Source organism: Crocuta crocuta, unplaced genomic scaffold, assembly GCF_008692635.1.
Source record: "Crocuta crocuta isolate KB4526 unplaced genomic scaffold, BGI_CrCroc_1.0 scaffold330, whole genome shotgun sequence".
Lineage (NCBI taxonomy): Eukaryota > Metazoa > Chordata > Mammalia > Carnivora > Hyaenidae > Crocuta > Crocuta crocuta.
In genome coordinates this window covers 4,374,524-4,391,128 of record NW_027530521.1, presented here as the reverse complement: position 1 = coordinate 4,391,128, position 16,605 = coordinate 4,374,524, and the positions used below count along the sequence as shown (strand labels likewise).

Here is a 16,605-nt window from a genome sequence, read left to right as displayed (position 1 = left end):
CAATAGATTAGTTTCAGGAGGTTCTAAATCCTCCCCAAAATTACCTGCAGTAATGTATGTGTGCACATTTTTTTTCTCTGGGAAAAGGGCATATAGATTTTATTAAAACTTCTTAGAATCCAGGGGCACCTGGGTGGTTCAGTCACTTGAGTGTCTGACTCTTGATTTCGGCTTAGGTCAAGATCTCAGGGTTTGTGAGTGTGAGCCCCTCATTGGGCTCTGTGCTGACGTGCGGGGCCTGCTTGGGATTCTCTCTCTGCCTGTCCCTTCCCCGCGTTTGCCCACTCACTCTCTCTTTCTCAAAATAAATAAACTTTTAAAAAATAAGAATTATTTTTTAAAAAACTTCTTAAAGCCCATGACCCAAAATTAGAACCACTGTCTAAGGGCACTTAGGTTGACAGGATATCAGTGATTTGGTTACGTCCAGAATGTTTCATTTCTGATAAAAGCCTATGAGAGTAGATTTAACAGCTAGACACCAAAGAATAAATTAATAGAATCCCTTATATACTTCTCCCTTGATAAATCTATTGATCTGGTAGGCCTCTTAATCTTTAAACGTTAGCTGCAACCATTTAAAGTACATTTTACAATCCACCTAACAAGTTTTCTTTGCTATTTTGATTGTAAAGAGTATGTTCGGTACTTGGGGTTATTTACTGCTTGCTCTGTACTGCAATACAACCAGAGCTCTTAAACATATAAATTTCAAACAGAATTATGAAGTAGATAAAGCAGACTGTCTCCAGAGAGTCACTTAAAAGAATGTAATCCATGATTTTACAGCCATAGAATGTAATTGCCAGAAGATACTTTGGTGATTTAGCCCCTTTGTTTTAGGTGGAGAAACATCCTTTAGAATAATATAATTTAGGTAACCATTAATGAGCGTTTCCCTATATAAGCACACCCTGGTAAGTACTCTGCCAGGCTCTGAGACCAAATGACTTAGACTGAGGAAATCATGTTGGCATTGCTGATCTTTCTCCACAATGGTAATTTCCTTTCTTATTCCAGGAAATCATCAGATATGCCGGCTAGTCAACCAGCAGCATAGTTTACATTGCCAGTGGGACCAACCTGTGCGCTACCATCGTGGAGACATTTTTGAAAATGTGGACTATGTTCAGGTCTTTTTCTTGGTCTCTTCTAGTTCTTATGACATTTCATATCTAAGAGTAATATCACTTCCCCCGCCTCGATTCCTTGTATATTTGATCCCAAAAATGTGTGACTCCTTTAAGGTTTTGAGTATGTTTATGAAGTCAGATTTTATAGATAATGCTCATTTACTTCATGTATGACATTTCCAGATCCCCCAAGTACTAGCTGTAATGTCTGTTGATATGTCTTTATTTCTTTTCTCCTTCACCATGAGAGCTAGATTGGATTGTTATTAGTATTTAACTCAAAGCTTTCATCTCTCCCTTGTTACTTATTGGAGTAATACCAGTAATTTAAAATTTGGGGAAGAGTAGCTGTGCTCATTCCTGAAGTCATCAGTCCAGTTATGCTGCTTTAACTAAAAGCATTAACAAAATGATCATTAGCAACAGAAAATTTTTATTTAAGCACTATTTCTACATGCCTGTGTGTTTTCTCTTTCTGTGTACATCCATACATATACATGNCTCAAAGCTTTCATCTCTCCCTTGTTACTTATTGGAGTAATACCAGTAATTTAAAATTTGGGGAAGAGTAGCTGTGCTCATTCCTGAAGTCATCAGTCCAGTTATGCTGCTTTAACTAAAAGCATTAACAAAATGATCATTAGCAACAGAAAATTTTTATTTAAGCACTATTTCTACATGCCTGTGTGTTTCTCTTTCTGTGTACATCCATACATATACAAATACCTATATGCATACATATCCATGCAGTCATACACACACACACACACACACACACACACACACACACAATTCTAGCCTATCTAATTGGGGAAAAAATAATAACATAATTATAATAATTCCAAATAGCATCTCATTGCCGATGATATAAATAGTAAGCACACCCAGAGTTCCAAGCATCATCCAAAAGGATGTTGGAAATAAAGTAACCGTTATCCTATCCTATCAAAATCTTATCATGTCTTTAATCCTAGATATAAGAATTTCCAGAGATAAACAGTTAAAATAATTAATAGATCGGAAAAGCTTCTAGAGGACGACCAACTGTGAAGAATTAGTACTCTTTAATCTGAAAAACCCCAGACCTCATTGAGAAAAAGAAGCAAAAATTAGAGGCGTTTTAAAAGGGGGGAAGTAGTAATAGGGACCACAAGCTTCCTGTGATTTTTGTCAGCTAGCTCCTAGCAGTATCCCACGTTTGGTTTTCAAAGGACGATCAGACTTAACACCTATGAGATTGTAGCTCTTGGCCTTAAATCCAAGCATTATTTTAAGGAGGGGAAAAGGGAATATTTAGAAGTGAAATAGAAGTGAAATAGACTAAAACCCAGGTAACTTTGAGGAGAGACCATTGGAAGACTCCCTTGTACCAGTGTAGATTTTAGTCTTACACATCCATTAGTTACATCTCCACTATATACTGAAAGAATCCATTCTTTTCTACTCCCTCCCATACTGGTCCCATTTTCTTATCTAACAAGGTTTTAGAAATACACAGAAACTGTGGTGTCCTGTAAGAATATCAAACATTGATTTACCTTGGTTTGGAAGAAGACTATATTTATATTTGGAATTGATTGTACAATAATTATAATGCCTCAATCATAGCTATATTGAACTCCCTTTCTTACATTCCCTTCTACCACAGCACACTAATTTTATAGAGCAGCAATCATTTTAGTCTAGGTAGGGGAGGGGAATAATGAGCCAAACTTCTAGATAATAAGCTCATCATTAAACCTAAAAGAGACTAAATCACGGAAAGGAAGTAAAGGGACAGTAAAGAAGTAAAGAATCCATGCCATTTTTCTCATACCCCAAGGACATAGTTGATTGAGGGTCACTAACTATGCATTTTCTAAAAGAATAGAGTTGGGACCTAATTCTGAAAATACAAAGATCTGACTGCTTTATTACTAACCTACTTTCAGATTTCCTACTGGGTTTGAGTATTCACTAATGTTTTGGTTTGGGTTAAATCTTAGTTACAACTTCTTTCCTGCTTCCAATTTGATTGAACTTTTCTTTTCATTTTCTAGTTTGGTGAGGATTCATCAACCTCCAGTATGATGTCTGTGAATTTTGATGTTCAGGCAAATCAGAGTGATATCAGTGATTTGGTCAAATCTTCTCCCGTAGCCCATTCCATTCTCTGGATCTGGGGCAGGAATTCTGATGCATATAGGGTAAGTTAATAGAGGATGATGAAGGAGTTTTCTCAGACAAGATTTCTTAAAGCAGTGACCTTCACCTTCATTGATTAATGTGGTCCCTATCACTGTGTAGCTTAGTTCCACACTTAACTAAACTTCTATTAAACGGAAGGCATTCTGCTAGGTAGTAGGTTAGCAAGACAGGGCCTGCCTTGAGATCTTCTTCCAATCAAGTAGGGCACATACACACCCTGATTTTAGTTCAAAACTTTGAGCTCTGAGTATAATTATCAATCCTAGAAAGTTTCTAAAATTGACAACATGGGGGCTAAAGGGGCCAACCCCCCATGCCATCAGAAGTCTGCGTATAACTTTTGAGTCCCCAAAAACTTAACTACTGACAGCCTACTGTTGACTGAAGCCTTACTGACAACATAAACAGTAGATTAATATGTATTTTTTGTTATAGGTATTATATACTGTATTCTTACAATAAATTAAGTGACAAAAGAAAAGATTACTAAGAAAGTCATGAGGAAGAGAAAATACATTTATAATACTTGTACTGCATTTATCCAGAAGATCCACATGTGTGTGGACCTACATAGTTCAAACCTGTGTCATTCAAGAGTCGACTATTATTTCACTTTTTAAAAATTTTTTTATTTTTTAGAGAGAGCATGAGCGTGGTCATGGGAGAGGGAAGAAAAGAGAGAGGCAGAGAATCTTAAGCATGCTCCATGCTTAGCACAGAGCCTGATACAAGGCTCAATCCCACGACCCTGGGATTATGACTTGAGCCGAAATCAGGAGTGGGATGCTCAACCAACTGCTGTATTTCAGTTTTTAATCAGCATTCTTGTATCGAGCTCCCAACTGTGTGTCAAGCTGGGACTGTGACTATAGTACACAAGCACTTGCTGGAGCTTACATTCTATCAGATGATATAGATAATAAGTTAATAAAAGTATTTCTAAGCTAGTTAAGAAATAATTGTATGTTAGCCCATGGGGATACCAAGGTATGAGGACAGATACCATATATTTCTTATTCACTATTAAATTTTCAGAACTTAATCGAGTTTTTGTTCTAACAATTAGTATGGCCACTTAGATTTAGTTATATGTAATATAAATTCCCCAGAGCTTCATAGCTTCAAGTTTAGTGGGGTGGCTGGGTGATTGAGTCAGTTAAGCGTTGAACTTCAGCTCCAGTCATAATCTCACAGTTTCTGAGTTTGAACACTGAGCCTGCAGCAGATCCTCTATCCCCCTCTCTCTCTGTCCCTCCCTCACTTGTGCTGTCACCCTCTCTGAAAAATAAACATTAAAAAAAAGTAAGTTTAATAAGCCTCTGATGTATGTTATTTATATTTTTAAAAATGAAAATTGTTAAACTTAGGCATTGTCAAAGAAAAGGTCTTAGTTCAAGGAAAGTAGTTTTTTTATGCCAGTTTTATAAGCTTATATATGCTTTCAGTTACAAATCATAAACTCCACCTCAAGTTGGCTTACAAGAAAATATGCCTCATATTACAGGAAATCCAGAAATTAGAGCAAACTTTAGATTTGGTTGATTCAGTGTTCCAGTGATTTCATCATTTATCCAATTCTTTCCCTTTCAATTTACCATCCACAGTACCGGTTTCATCCCAAAGCTTGTCTTCCTCATGGTCATGAGGTGACAGCCAGCAGCAACTGGAGTAACATGTTCTTTGCTCCTGTGTGGCTAAGAGACTTAGACTGGCTTTTCTTACCCAGAATCCCCAAGCAAGCCTCCCCTTGTATCTCATTGGGCTCAGCTGACTTAGCCCAACTCTGAACCGGTCTATGGTAAAGCAGGTGAAGTTACTGACTTAGACCAACACTCTTCAATATAAAGAATTTTACAGTCTACCACTCTGTCTACAATTATCTTAAAATACTAAATTATTGTTCATGTTACCCTAGTATATTTATGTTCTTTTGAAAGTTTGTTTAGCATGTTGAAATATTGAATCCAAAGAAATTTTATGAGAAACTTTCTGTCTTTATTAGGACAAACAGCATATTCTGTGGCCTAAAAGAGCAGATTGTGTAGAAAGCTACCCTAGAGTCCCTATTGGCGAGGAATTGCCAACGTATTTTCTGCCTCCGGAAAACAAAGGACTCAGGCAAGTGCTGATGGATTTGGCAAAGCACTTGATTCTGCATGATTGTCATCTGGCAATTCTTTGAGAGCACCAGCCTTGGACATGAAAGGTTAAGTCTTTATCTTGAAATCACCCAAACTTTGAAAATATGAATCTTGTTCCTTTTTCTTGTGCCAGGATCCACGAACTCAACAGTGATGATTATTCTTCAGAAGAAGAGGCCCAAACCCCTGACTGTTCCATAACTGACTTCAGAAAAAGCCAGACTCTGTCCTACTTAGTCAAAGAATTAGAGGTCCGCATGGATCTGAAAGCCAAAATGCCAGATGACCATGCACGAAAAGTAAGGCTCACTTAGGCTGGTGTTTATTGCCGTCCATACTGGGTGACTTCACAAGCCTCTTAGGCAGAACAAAGCATTGATAATTGTTGAACTTAAAGTTTTTAAAACTGAGGATAGAGTTACAGAATTGGTGACATCATTAAGACAATCATGCTGTTGAAGGAGTGCCAGGAAAGGGCTTCGAGACTGCTGTTTATGCACCACATAAGCGCACTGTCTCTAACTAAGAGTGCTACAGAGATGAGCAGCACAAAACTCTCTGTTTAGGTAATGAAACTTATCTACTGGAGGCCATTCTGACCACTTCAGTTTAGTGGTCAAACCTCCAGGAGTTTGTATAAATTGAAAGCTTGAAGATTCTCTTTCCGGCCTTATCAACCCGCTTTGGCCTTATTAGAAGTTTGTGTGAATTTGACAGCTACCTTACAGACATTATAGAGAAGTTCTGTTAAGCTTTGTTCTTTAATTCCTACTAGTTATGTATAACTGGGAATGTTTTGTTACTGAATATAAATTCTACATTTGATACCATTCCATAGATACAGATGAAAAAATTACTTTTATGGCAGAGAAAACAGACCATCAGAATAACCTTTTTAAAAAGTCAAATTTAAAACTGAACAGTTACTACTTAGAGTCAACAAACATTTACTGAGGCAGAAAACATTATGTGCCAGGCACTGTTTGGAATACTAGGAAAGGTAAATAGACCATGATCCCTACCTTAGTGTTGCCCACAGTTATACAGATGTCGCAAGAACATAGAGCAATTGAGGATCCAGTGCTCTTCCCACTAGAAGAGATAGATTTTTTTTATTGCATCAAGCATTACATGCTATTCTATTTTGAAAACTCATTTGATTTTGGATACTTAGGTTTACTTTAGTGGATGGAGTATGATATATAACCTTAATCATGTATGTGGTATACATCTTTTAACATGTTTTAGTTAAAGGAAAGCAGGTCAANAAATTAGCTGTTCCTGAGAAGCTCAAGTCAAGACTGCTATCTATGGAATTCTTTCAGATGTCTTCCTTGTTATTTTCAATTGAGGGTGTCTTCCTTTTGATGTTTTCAGATTTTGCTTTCCCGTATTAATAACTATACTATCCCAGAAGAAGAAATTGGGTCTTTCTTATTTCATGCTATTAATAAGGTAAGCCACCTACTGTAGACATCTGAAATTTAACTGCTTAGTAATTGTAATTAAAAGTTAAAATGCATGCGTTAAAAATCTTTGTCGGAACAAGTACTATATTCTTGCATTAACTGAGGTATTTTGGGTTTTTTCAGCCAAATGCCCCTGTCTGGCTGATACTCAATGAAGCTGGACTCTACTGGAGAGCAGTAGGAAACAGCACTTTTGCTATTGCTTGTCTTCAGAGGGCTTTGAATTTGGCTCCACTTCAATACCAGGACATTCCTCTTGTGAACTTGGCCAACCTTTTGATTCACTACGGCCTCCATCTTGATGCCACTAAGCTGCTACTTCAAGCTTTGGCCATCAATAGCTCTGAGGTGAGGTTTTAAGCTTGGAGTTCCATGTACTGTATGGTGGTAGCTCAAAATCTGAGTACAATTTGTATTTTTCTGGGGAAGGCGTTAAAAAAAAATCTCACATATTTTTCAAAGTAGAGTTTGCATATTTTGAGATGGCATAAGACAGATTTTGTTTCATTTTATTTTTGATGTATTCATTTCTTTAGGTATTGATTTGTTTTATTTTGTACAAATGTAGACTCATGCTAATCATATTTTTCTGTATCTTGCTGTTTCTACTCCCTGATATATCTTAGATATGTTTCATTTCTTTTTTCTTAATTTTAATTCCAATGAAGTTAACATGCAGTGTTTTTATTAGGTGTACAGTGTAGTGATTCATCAATTCCATACATCACCAGTGTTCATCATAAGTGCACTCCTTTTTTTTCTTAATGTTTATTTATTTATTTTGAGAGAGTGTGTGAGAGCGTGAGTGAGCATGGGTGAGCATGGGGCAGAGAGATTGGGAAGGGAGGGAGAACGCACGTGTACATGCGAGGGGGTGGGGGGAGTGGAGCGGGGTGAAAGAGAATCTCAGGCTTCACGCTGTCAGTGCAGAGTCAGTGCAGGGCTCCATCTCCTGAACCATGAGATCATGACCTGAGATAAAATCAAGAGTCAGACGCTTAGCCAACAGAGTCACCAAGGCTCCCCTCAAGTGTGTTCCTTAATCTCCATCATATTTCATCCATTGCCTCCCTGTCCACCTCCCTTCTGATAACCATCAGTTTGTTCTCTGTAGTTAAGAGTCTGTTTCTCAGTGTGTCTTTTTTTCTTTTGCTTGTTTGTTTTGTTCCTTAAATTCTACATTTGAGTGAAATCATGTGGTATTTGTCTTTCTCTGACTAATTTCATATAGCATTATATTCTCTGTCTCCATCCATGTCAAGGCAAATGGCAAGATTTCACCCTTTTTTATGACTGGATAATATTTCATTGTGTATATATACTTCATTTTCTTGGTCCATTCATCAATCATTGGATATTTGGTCTGCTTCCATATCTTGGCTATTATAAACATCATAGGGGTGCATGCATCCCTTTTAATTTGTGGGTTTTTTTTTTTTTTAATTCTTTGGGTAAATATCCACTAGTGTGATTACTGGATGATAGGGTAAGTTGTGTTTTTTTGTTTTAACGTTTTAAGGAACTTGCGATTTTCCACAGTGGTTGCGCCAGTTTGCATTCCCACCAGCAGTGTACAAGGGTTCCTTTTCTCCACATCTTTGCCAATGCTTGATGTTTCTTGTGTTTTTATTTTAGTCTTTCTGATAAGTGTGAGATGGTACCTCATTGTAGTTTTGATTTGCAGTTCCCTGATGATGAGTGATGTTGAGCATCTTTTCATCTGTCTGTTGCCCATCTGGAGGTCTTCTTTGGAGAAATGTCTGCTCATGTCTTCTGTCCATTTTTTAACTGGATTATTTGTTTTTTGGGTGTTGAGTTGTATCAGTTCTTTATATATTTTGAATACTAACCTTTATCAGATACGTCATTTGCAAATATTTCCTCTCATTCAGTAGTTTGCCTTTTAGTTTTGTTAATTGTTTCCCTCACTGTGCAGAAACTTTTTATTTTGAAGTAGTCCCAATAGTTTATTTTTGCTTTTATTTCCTTGCCTCAGGAGACCTATCTAGAAAAATGTTGCTATGGCAGATGTTAGAGAAATTGCTGCTTGTGCTCTTTTAGGAGTTTTATCAGTTCATGTCTCACATTTAGGTCTTTAATCCATTTTGAGTTTATTTTTCTGTATGATTTAAGAAGGTGGTCCAGTTTTATTATTTTGTATGTACCTGACCAGTTTTCCCAACACCATTTGTTGAAGAGACATTGGATATTCTTCCTTGCTTTGTCAAATATTAATTGACCATACAATTGTGGGTTTATTTCTGATTTTCCTATACTGTTCCACTGATCTGTGTATCTCTTTTTGTGCCAATACCATACTCTTGATTATTACAGCTTTGTAATATAACTTGAAGTCCAGAATTGTGATTCCTCTAGCTTTACTTTTCTTTTTCAAAATTGCTTTGGCCATTCGGGGTCTTTTGTGGTTCCATATTAATCTTAGGATTTTTCTAATTCTTTGAAAAATGCTGTTGGTATTTTTGAAAAAGATTGCATTACATGGGTAGATTTCCTTGGGTAGCATAGACATTTTAATAATATTTGTTGTGCCAATTCATGAATATGGAATGTCTTCCGATTTCTTTGTGTCATTTTCAATTTCTTCCATCAGTGTTTTGTAGTTTTCAGAGCACAGATCTTTCACCTCTTCAGTTAGGTTTATTTCTAGGTATCTTATTATTTTCAGTGCACTGTAAATGGAGTTGTTTGCTTAATTTCTCTTTCTGCTGCTTCATTATAGTATATAGAAATGCAACAGATTTCTGCAGATTGATTTTGTATCCTACAACTTTACTGAATTCATTTATCAGTTCTAGTAGTTTTTTGATGGAGTGTTTAGAATTTTCTATATATGGTATCATGTCATCTGCAGATAGTGAAAGTTTTACCTCTTACTTACTGATTTGGATGCCTTTTATTTCTTTTCGTTGTCTGACTGCTGTGGCTAGGACATCTAGTACTATGTTAAATAAAAGTGGTAAGAGTGGACATCCCCATCTTGTTCCTGACATTATGGGGAAAGTTCTGTTTCTCCTCACTGAGTATTATGTTTCTTGTGGGTTTTTCATATATGGCCTTTATTATTTTGAGGTATGTTCCCTCTAAACCAACCTTGTTGAGGGCCCTTATTGTCAGTGGATATTGTACCTTCTCAAAGGCTTTTTCTGTATTTATTGAATTGATCATATGGTTTTTATTCTTTCTCTTATTGATGTGATATATCACATTGATTGACTTGCAAATATTGAACCACCCTTGCATCCCAGAAATAAATCTCACTTGATTGTGGTGAATGATTTTTCTTAATGTATTGTTGGATTGAGTTTGGTGGTATATTTTGTGTCTATATTCATCAGAGATATTGTCCTGTAGTTTTTTTTTTTTTTTTTGGTGTTATTTCTTTATTTTAAATGACTGAAATTTAAATTTTTTTTAATGTTTTATTTATTTCTGAGAGAGAGAGAGAGACAGCATGAGCAGGGGAGGGTCAGAGAGAGAGGGAGACACAGAATCCGAAACAGACTCCAGGCTCTGAGCTGGCTGTCAGCACAGAGCCCGATGCAGGACTCAAACCCACGAACCGAACTGTGAGGTCATGACCTGAGCCAAAGTGAGACCCTTAACCGACTGAGCCACCCAGGCGCCCCTAAATGACTGAAACTTATGTCGTTAATTTACTTTTAAGAACTGATGTTTAAATAAGAATGATCTAGCAACTGGGGCGCCTGGGTGACTCAGTCGATTAAGCATCTAACTTCTGCTTAGGTCATTATCTTGCAGTTCATGAGTTGAAGCCCCATGTGGGGCTTTGTGCTGATACCTCAGAGCTTGAAGCCTGCCTAGGATTCTGTGTCTCCCTCTCTCTCTGCCCCTCCTCTGCTTATGCTCGGTCTCTCTCTCTCTCAAAGATGGATAGACATTAAAAAAAAAAGAGGGACACCTGGGTGACTCAGTCACTTAAGTGTCCTACTTCAGCTCATGATTTCACGGTTCGTGGTTTGAACCCCATGTCTGGCTCTGTGCTAACAGCTCAGAGCCTGGAGCCTGCTTCAGATTTTCTTTCTACCTTTCTCTCTCTCTGTCCCTCTCCCCACTCGTGCTCTGTCTTTCTTTTAAAAAATAAATAAACATTAAAAACACTTTTTTAAAGAATGATATAGCTACTAAAAATATACTGCCATTTTTTATGTCAATCTGAAACATCTGGTTCTTTTTTTATCCTTCTCATAAAAGCATGCATGCTGCTTAATATTATACTGTTTTATAACTTTAATTTATAGATATCTTTATAACAACTAAGCCAGACCACAGTTTAAAGGTTGTATGATAAGGATAGATAGGTGGATTAATAGTCATGCCCTGAACTTCCCACATGCAGGCCATGGAGTTAATCACTCCTATGTAGTTACTTACTTTCATTGAGAGTTTCTAAGATACCACTTCTTCTTCCATATCTTAATATCTCTGAAAGAAGGACGCATGTTATAATTGATGACATCTTAGGTTTGTTAAAATAACAGTTATAAATATACAGTTAAATTGCTTTTATACCCAGTGTTTAAATGTTTGTAAATTTTATATCCAAAGAAACTTTTAGAAGAAATGTGCCTGACTGGTTTAGGGTTATTTGTAATAAGAGTTTCCTTTTAAAAATACAAATTCACAAGTGGATTTTAAGTGAAAGTTTACAATTACTATACCGTACAACAGGCCAAGTGCCAAAGAAATGTATCAAATATTTATCTAATGTTTGCTGTGTGCCAGGTGCAAGTACAATGGGAACAGATGCTATATGAGGGATGTAATGATTGGGCACCCAGAGGAAGGCTGACAAAGCTGTATTCCCCCAATACTTGTTTCACTTTCTACTGCCACCAGCCAAAGCAATCAGTAGTCTTCTAAAGAAAATAGAGCTCCCTTAACAGATGAGTTGCCTTTCTATATTTGAAAACTATACTAAAATTTCAGTTGTTACATATTGTGGTACTGTAACAATAATAAAAGGATAAATCAGTGAATCAGAGTAGATATTACAGAAATATACCTTAATCAGCACCCCACCCCCAAATGTCAACATTTGGAAATAATTCCTGTGTTTCTTCTATCCATATAGTTCATAGTGTTCCAACACTATTGTACTGGTGATCTTTAAAGATTATTATATAAAAAAGTTTTGGTACCACACAGTTTTTATTAGCCCTCAATAATGACTATTTATGGATTTATATATCATAGCTTACTCCTCACTTGTTGGATGCTTAGGGTCCGCAGTGCTTAGCTATTATCAATAATGGTCTCCTGCATAAGGCCCTTTCTGTATTCCAGATAACTTTCTTAGAAAAGATTGCTAGCAATGAAGTTACTAAGTCACTGAGAGAATGAATGTTATGATGGCTTTGATACAAAATGCTGGACACTACCAAAAGATTTGGGCCAATATATATTGCCCTGATCAAGGTCAGAAAATACTCATTTCATGTGTACCTTCAAATTGGGCAGTTGAATTAACTGTTTTTAATTGATTGTTTATTAGAGCCGGGCACCATACTGATCAAGTGACATGTAATAACTCATTTAATCCTCACAACGACCCTGTAGGTAGGATTTACCCATTTGATAGATAAATTCCAAAGGATTTACCAGAAATCCTAGAGCTTGGATTTGAACTCAGAGAGATTAGCCACAGAACTCATGCTCTTTACCACGTACTGCCTTTGAGTTAACATTTGTAAAACAAGTTTACTTTAAAAAATTTCACTTCTCTGTTATAATATAAATGTCTTTATCCTTTAATCATATTTNGTGCAAACATATGGTATTTGTCCTTCTCTGCCTGACTTATTTCGCTCAGCATAACACCCTCAAGGTTCATCCATGTTGCTACACAGATTTTATGTTTTTTAAGTGATCTCTGCAGTCAATGTGGGGCTCAAACCTACAACCCTGAGATCAAGAGTCGCATGATCCACTGACTCAGCCAGGCACCCCTTTAATTGTATTTTTTTAATATGTTTTTCCTTTTAAAAAAATTTTTAAGTTTGTTTATTTTGAGAGAGAGAGAGCATGAGCAGGGTACAGACAGAGAGAAAGACAGAGAGAGAATCCCACGCAGGCTCTGCGTTGTCAGCACAGAGCCCAATACAGGGCTTGAACCCACAAACTGTGAGATCATGACCTGAGTGGAAATCAAGAGTCAGATGCTTGGGGCACATGAGTGGCTCAGTTGGTTAAGCATCCCATTTCAGCTCAGGTCATGATCTCATGTCTCTCTGTCCTTCCCCCATTCATGCTCTGTCTCTCTCTCAAAAATTAAAAAAAAAAAAAAAAGATGCCACCCAGGCACTTCAATTATATGTTTAAAGTAAAAGTTTGTGTATGCATTTTGTTCATTTTCTTTTTATTTTTATTGTTAGATTTAAGGTGTCTTCACCAGACATTTGAAACAAGTAATTCTGTTTTGTTTGTGTTATTACTTTTCTTTAAATAGTTGGCTCTCCAATATGCTAAAATATTTCCCTATGTTGTCTTCAAGACAATTTGTAGTTTTAGGTTTTACATTTAGGCTTGTAATCCATTTCAGGTTATGTTTTTTTTTTATACTGTGAGGTAGAGATCAAAGTTCATTCATAAAAGTTCATATCACATAGATATTCAGTTGTTCTAGCACCATAACTTGATAACTCTATCCTTTCCCCGTTGAGTCTTCTATCACCTTTGCTCCAAACTGCAGTCTTCTTTTTCCGACAGCTTACTTGACATCTCCATGTGGATTTTTAAAACACACTTTAAAACTAACGGCCCAAACTAAGCTCCTTAACATTGTTCCAATCTTTGCTGCTCAGTCTTTCTCATTTCAGGAACTGGTGAAGTCTGTAGGTCAGGACAAACCCTTGGAGCCGTCCTTCATACCTTTCTCAGATCTCTCTCTCAGGGTAAATTCAGTCTATTAGCTTAACCTTGCTGATATTTTTAAAATATACCCAGAATTTCACTATTTATCATCATCTCCACTGCTGTCTGATCCAAACCACCATTATCTTTTATCTAAATTATTTCAGTAGCCTCCTAACAGCTTCTCTGCTTTTGGCCTTTATCCCCTTCAGTCTCTTCACAATATAGTGAGATCCTTATAAAAAGTCAGATGTTGTCATTTGTCTCTTCAGATCTCTGCAGTGGCACTCCATGTAACTCATAGTAAAAGACAAGAATTTATAATAGTGTAGAAGGTCCTACATGACCTTATTTTCTGACCTCATCCCCATGAAGTCATTCCTTGGCTCATCCTGTTATAGCCACCTGCCTCTCTGCAGTTCCTTGAGCATACTAGGCATGCACCCACCTCAGCGTCTTTGCCCTTTGTATTCTCTCTGGGATACTCTACCAAGAGTCTTTATAGCTTGCTTCCTCTCCTTAAAGTCCTTTAAAATACTAACTTCTCAATATGTCCTTCCCTTACTACTCTATTAAAATTGGCACTCCCCTCCCCACTGTGTTCTGCTTAATGTCTCTTCCCTGCTGTGCTCTTCTCCATCACATTATTCTCATACTTGTATGATACCCTCATGGTTTTGTGACAGTTGACTGTAAAGTCTACTAAGGCAGGGACTTCTGCAAACTATATAGCCAAGGAAAAAGTACGTACATCTGTAAAGATAGTTGCAAGAATGTTCATAGTAGCTTTATTCATAATGACCCCAAACTGGAAACAATCCAAATCTTATCAGAAGGAGATAGATAAACAAACTATGTGTACTCCCATGGTAAATATTACACATCAGTTTTAAAAAAATAAAATAAACTAATACACAAAAAACATTCAGCTTCTTAAGCCTTAGATACTGTATTGAGTGAAAGAATCTACAAAAGATACAGATTATATATACATGGAAGGGAGCATACTGTTACCTCTAGGAATAGGGTTAGGGTGCCTAAGGGAATCTTCTATAAAGTTATTTATTTTGGGGCGGGGAGGGGCAGAGAGAGGTAGAGAGAAAGAATCCCAAGCAGGCTCCATACTGTCAGCACAGAGCCCAACCCGGGGCTCAAGCTCACAAACCACGAGATCATGACCTGAGCTGAAATCAAGAGTCAAATGCTTAATGGACTGAGCCATCCAGGCATCCCCGCCCAAGGGAATCTTTTGAGGTGTTAGAAACATTCTAAATGTTTCATGTCTTGATATGAGTGCTGACTATAGGGATATATATATGTGTATGATATATATGTATATAAATTCACTGAGCTGTACACTTAAGATTAGTATATTTACACTATATATTTTTTTATCATAGTAAAAAGGTAAAAAATAAACTTACATTTGTTACAGTGTAGAATTGGATGGTGTAAATAAAATAAATAGCCATTAACTTTTATGGGATAATGTAAAAGAAGCCAAAAGACATATACTGTAAAAGTTTTATAACTCTCAGAAAATATTAATTCACTAACATTTAAAAAAATTTTTTTTTGTCTTTTCAGCCTTTGACCTTTTTGAGCCTGGGAAATGCTTACCTTGCTCTGAAGAATATCAGTGGGGCACTTGAGGCCTTTAGACAGGCTTTGAAGTTAACTACCAAATGCCCAGAATGTGAAAACAGCTTGAAGTTGATTCGCTGTATGCAGTTTTATCCTTTTCTGTACAACATCACCTCTTCTGTTTGCAGTGGTAAGCAGCTGTTCAGTGCTGACACAATGATGAACACAACTAGGGTTCCTGTTCTGATCAACAGAACACAGAAAATTATTGTCTCGGTTTTTCCCAAGGATTTTATGTAACTAGTATAATTCTAGATACTTAGGAAAGAAGTTAATTCTATCCTTACTATATAGATGCTTTGAACCCTAGTTGAGAAAGGGCGGCTATGTATATTCAACTGAAATTGATAGAATGAGATTTTTTCCTCTCCACAAAATCTATGATGTTTTTAAGTGATCAATATTAATGGTAAAGGGTATATTTTCTGTCCATAAAGACAGTCTGCAATAAGATTTAGAGCAGTTTTTCTACCTTCTTTCACTGAAATACACCCTCTTGCCTTCCAGTGAAAGTGATCCAGATCTTGACTGCACATTTAAAGCAGTCACCTGACACTAAGTGGTATCTTCTTGCATTCTTCCCCTTTCTCACACAGCCACCGAAATACACGCATGTGTGTAAGTGTGTCCACCTGGGTATTAAGTGGTTTGAGTTAATATCTGAACTACTGTAAATTCATCAGTTAGAACTCCCTAAGAGTTCCATTATGTTTACTTATTTACTAGTTTAACTTTTACTTCAAGAAAAGAGTTTGACTTGAGTTATGAGAGGTGAGGTTTATATATATATGGATACTCAGGACCTTGCTGTTGGAGAACACACAGTGGGTGCTTTGTTAATGTTCAAATTAGATCATAATACTCAAGCAGAGGACTATCAGTCCATCTCCTTCACTTAAGGGAAAAAAAAATCCCTCATGCCCAGTTGTTTAAGTGATTTATCTAAAAGACCTCAATAATTTACTAGTACATTTGGCACCTCACACTGGTTTTCCAGATTTGCCTGTACTAGACTGCCTTAGGATTTTAATGAAATGACAGGCAGTAAGTAGTATTTACATTTTTAAGTTTCAGTGCCCAATTTTTTAGTGAAGAAACCAAAAAATCTAGCAGCTGCATAACTCCATAGCTCAGCTGTGG

At 36.8% G+C, this 16,605-nt stretch overlaps 1 protein-coding gene across 2 annotated transcripts in view; it reads left to right on the top strand.

Annotated features, from left to right (window-relative positions):
* The window catches only part of TTC17 (tetratricopeptide repeat domain 17), a 123,516-nt gene that overhangs the window by 38,255 nt on the left and 68,656 nt on the right, over positions 1–16,605 (top strand). For both annotated transcript variants that reach the window (XM_077767469.1, XM_077767468.1), the window contains exons 10-16: positions 1,021–1,133; positions 3,173–3,319; positions 5,323–5,438; positions 5,595–5,760; positions 6,839–6,916; positions 7,054–7,278; positions 15,409–15,595. In XM_077767469.1, coding sequence (XP_077623595.1) covers positions 1,021–1,133; positions 3,173–3,319; positions 5,323–5,438; positions 5,595–5,760; positions 6,839–6,916; positions 7,054–7,278; positions 15,409–15,595 — 1,032 coding nt within the window. The remainder of the gene's footprint in view (positions 1–1,020; positions 1,134–3,172; positions 3,320–5,322; positions 5,439–5,594; positions 5,761–6,838; positions 6,917–7,053; positions 7,279–15,408; positions 15,596–16,605) is intronic.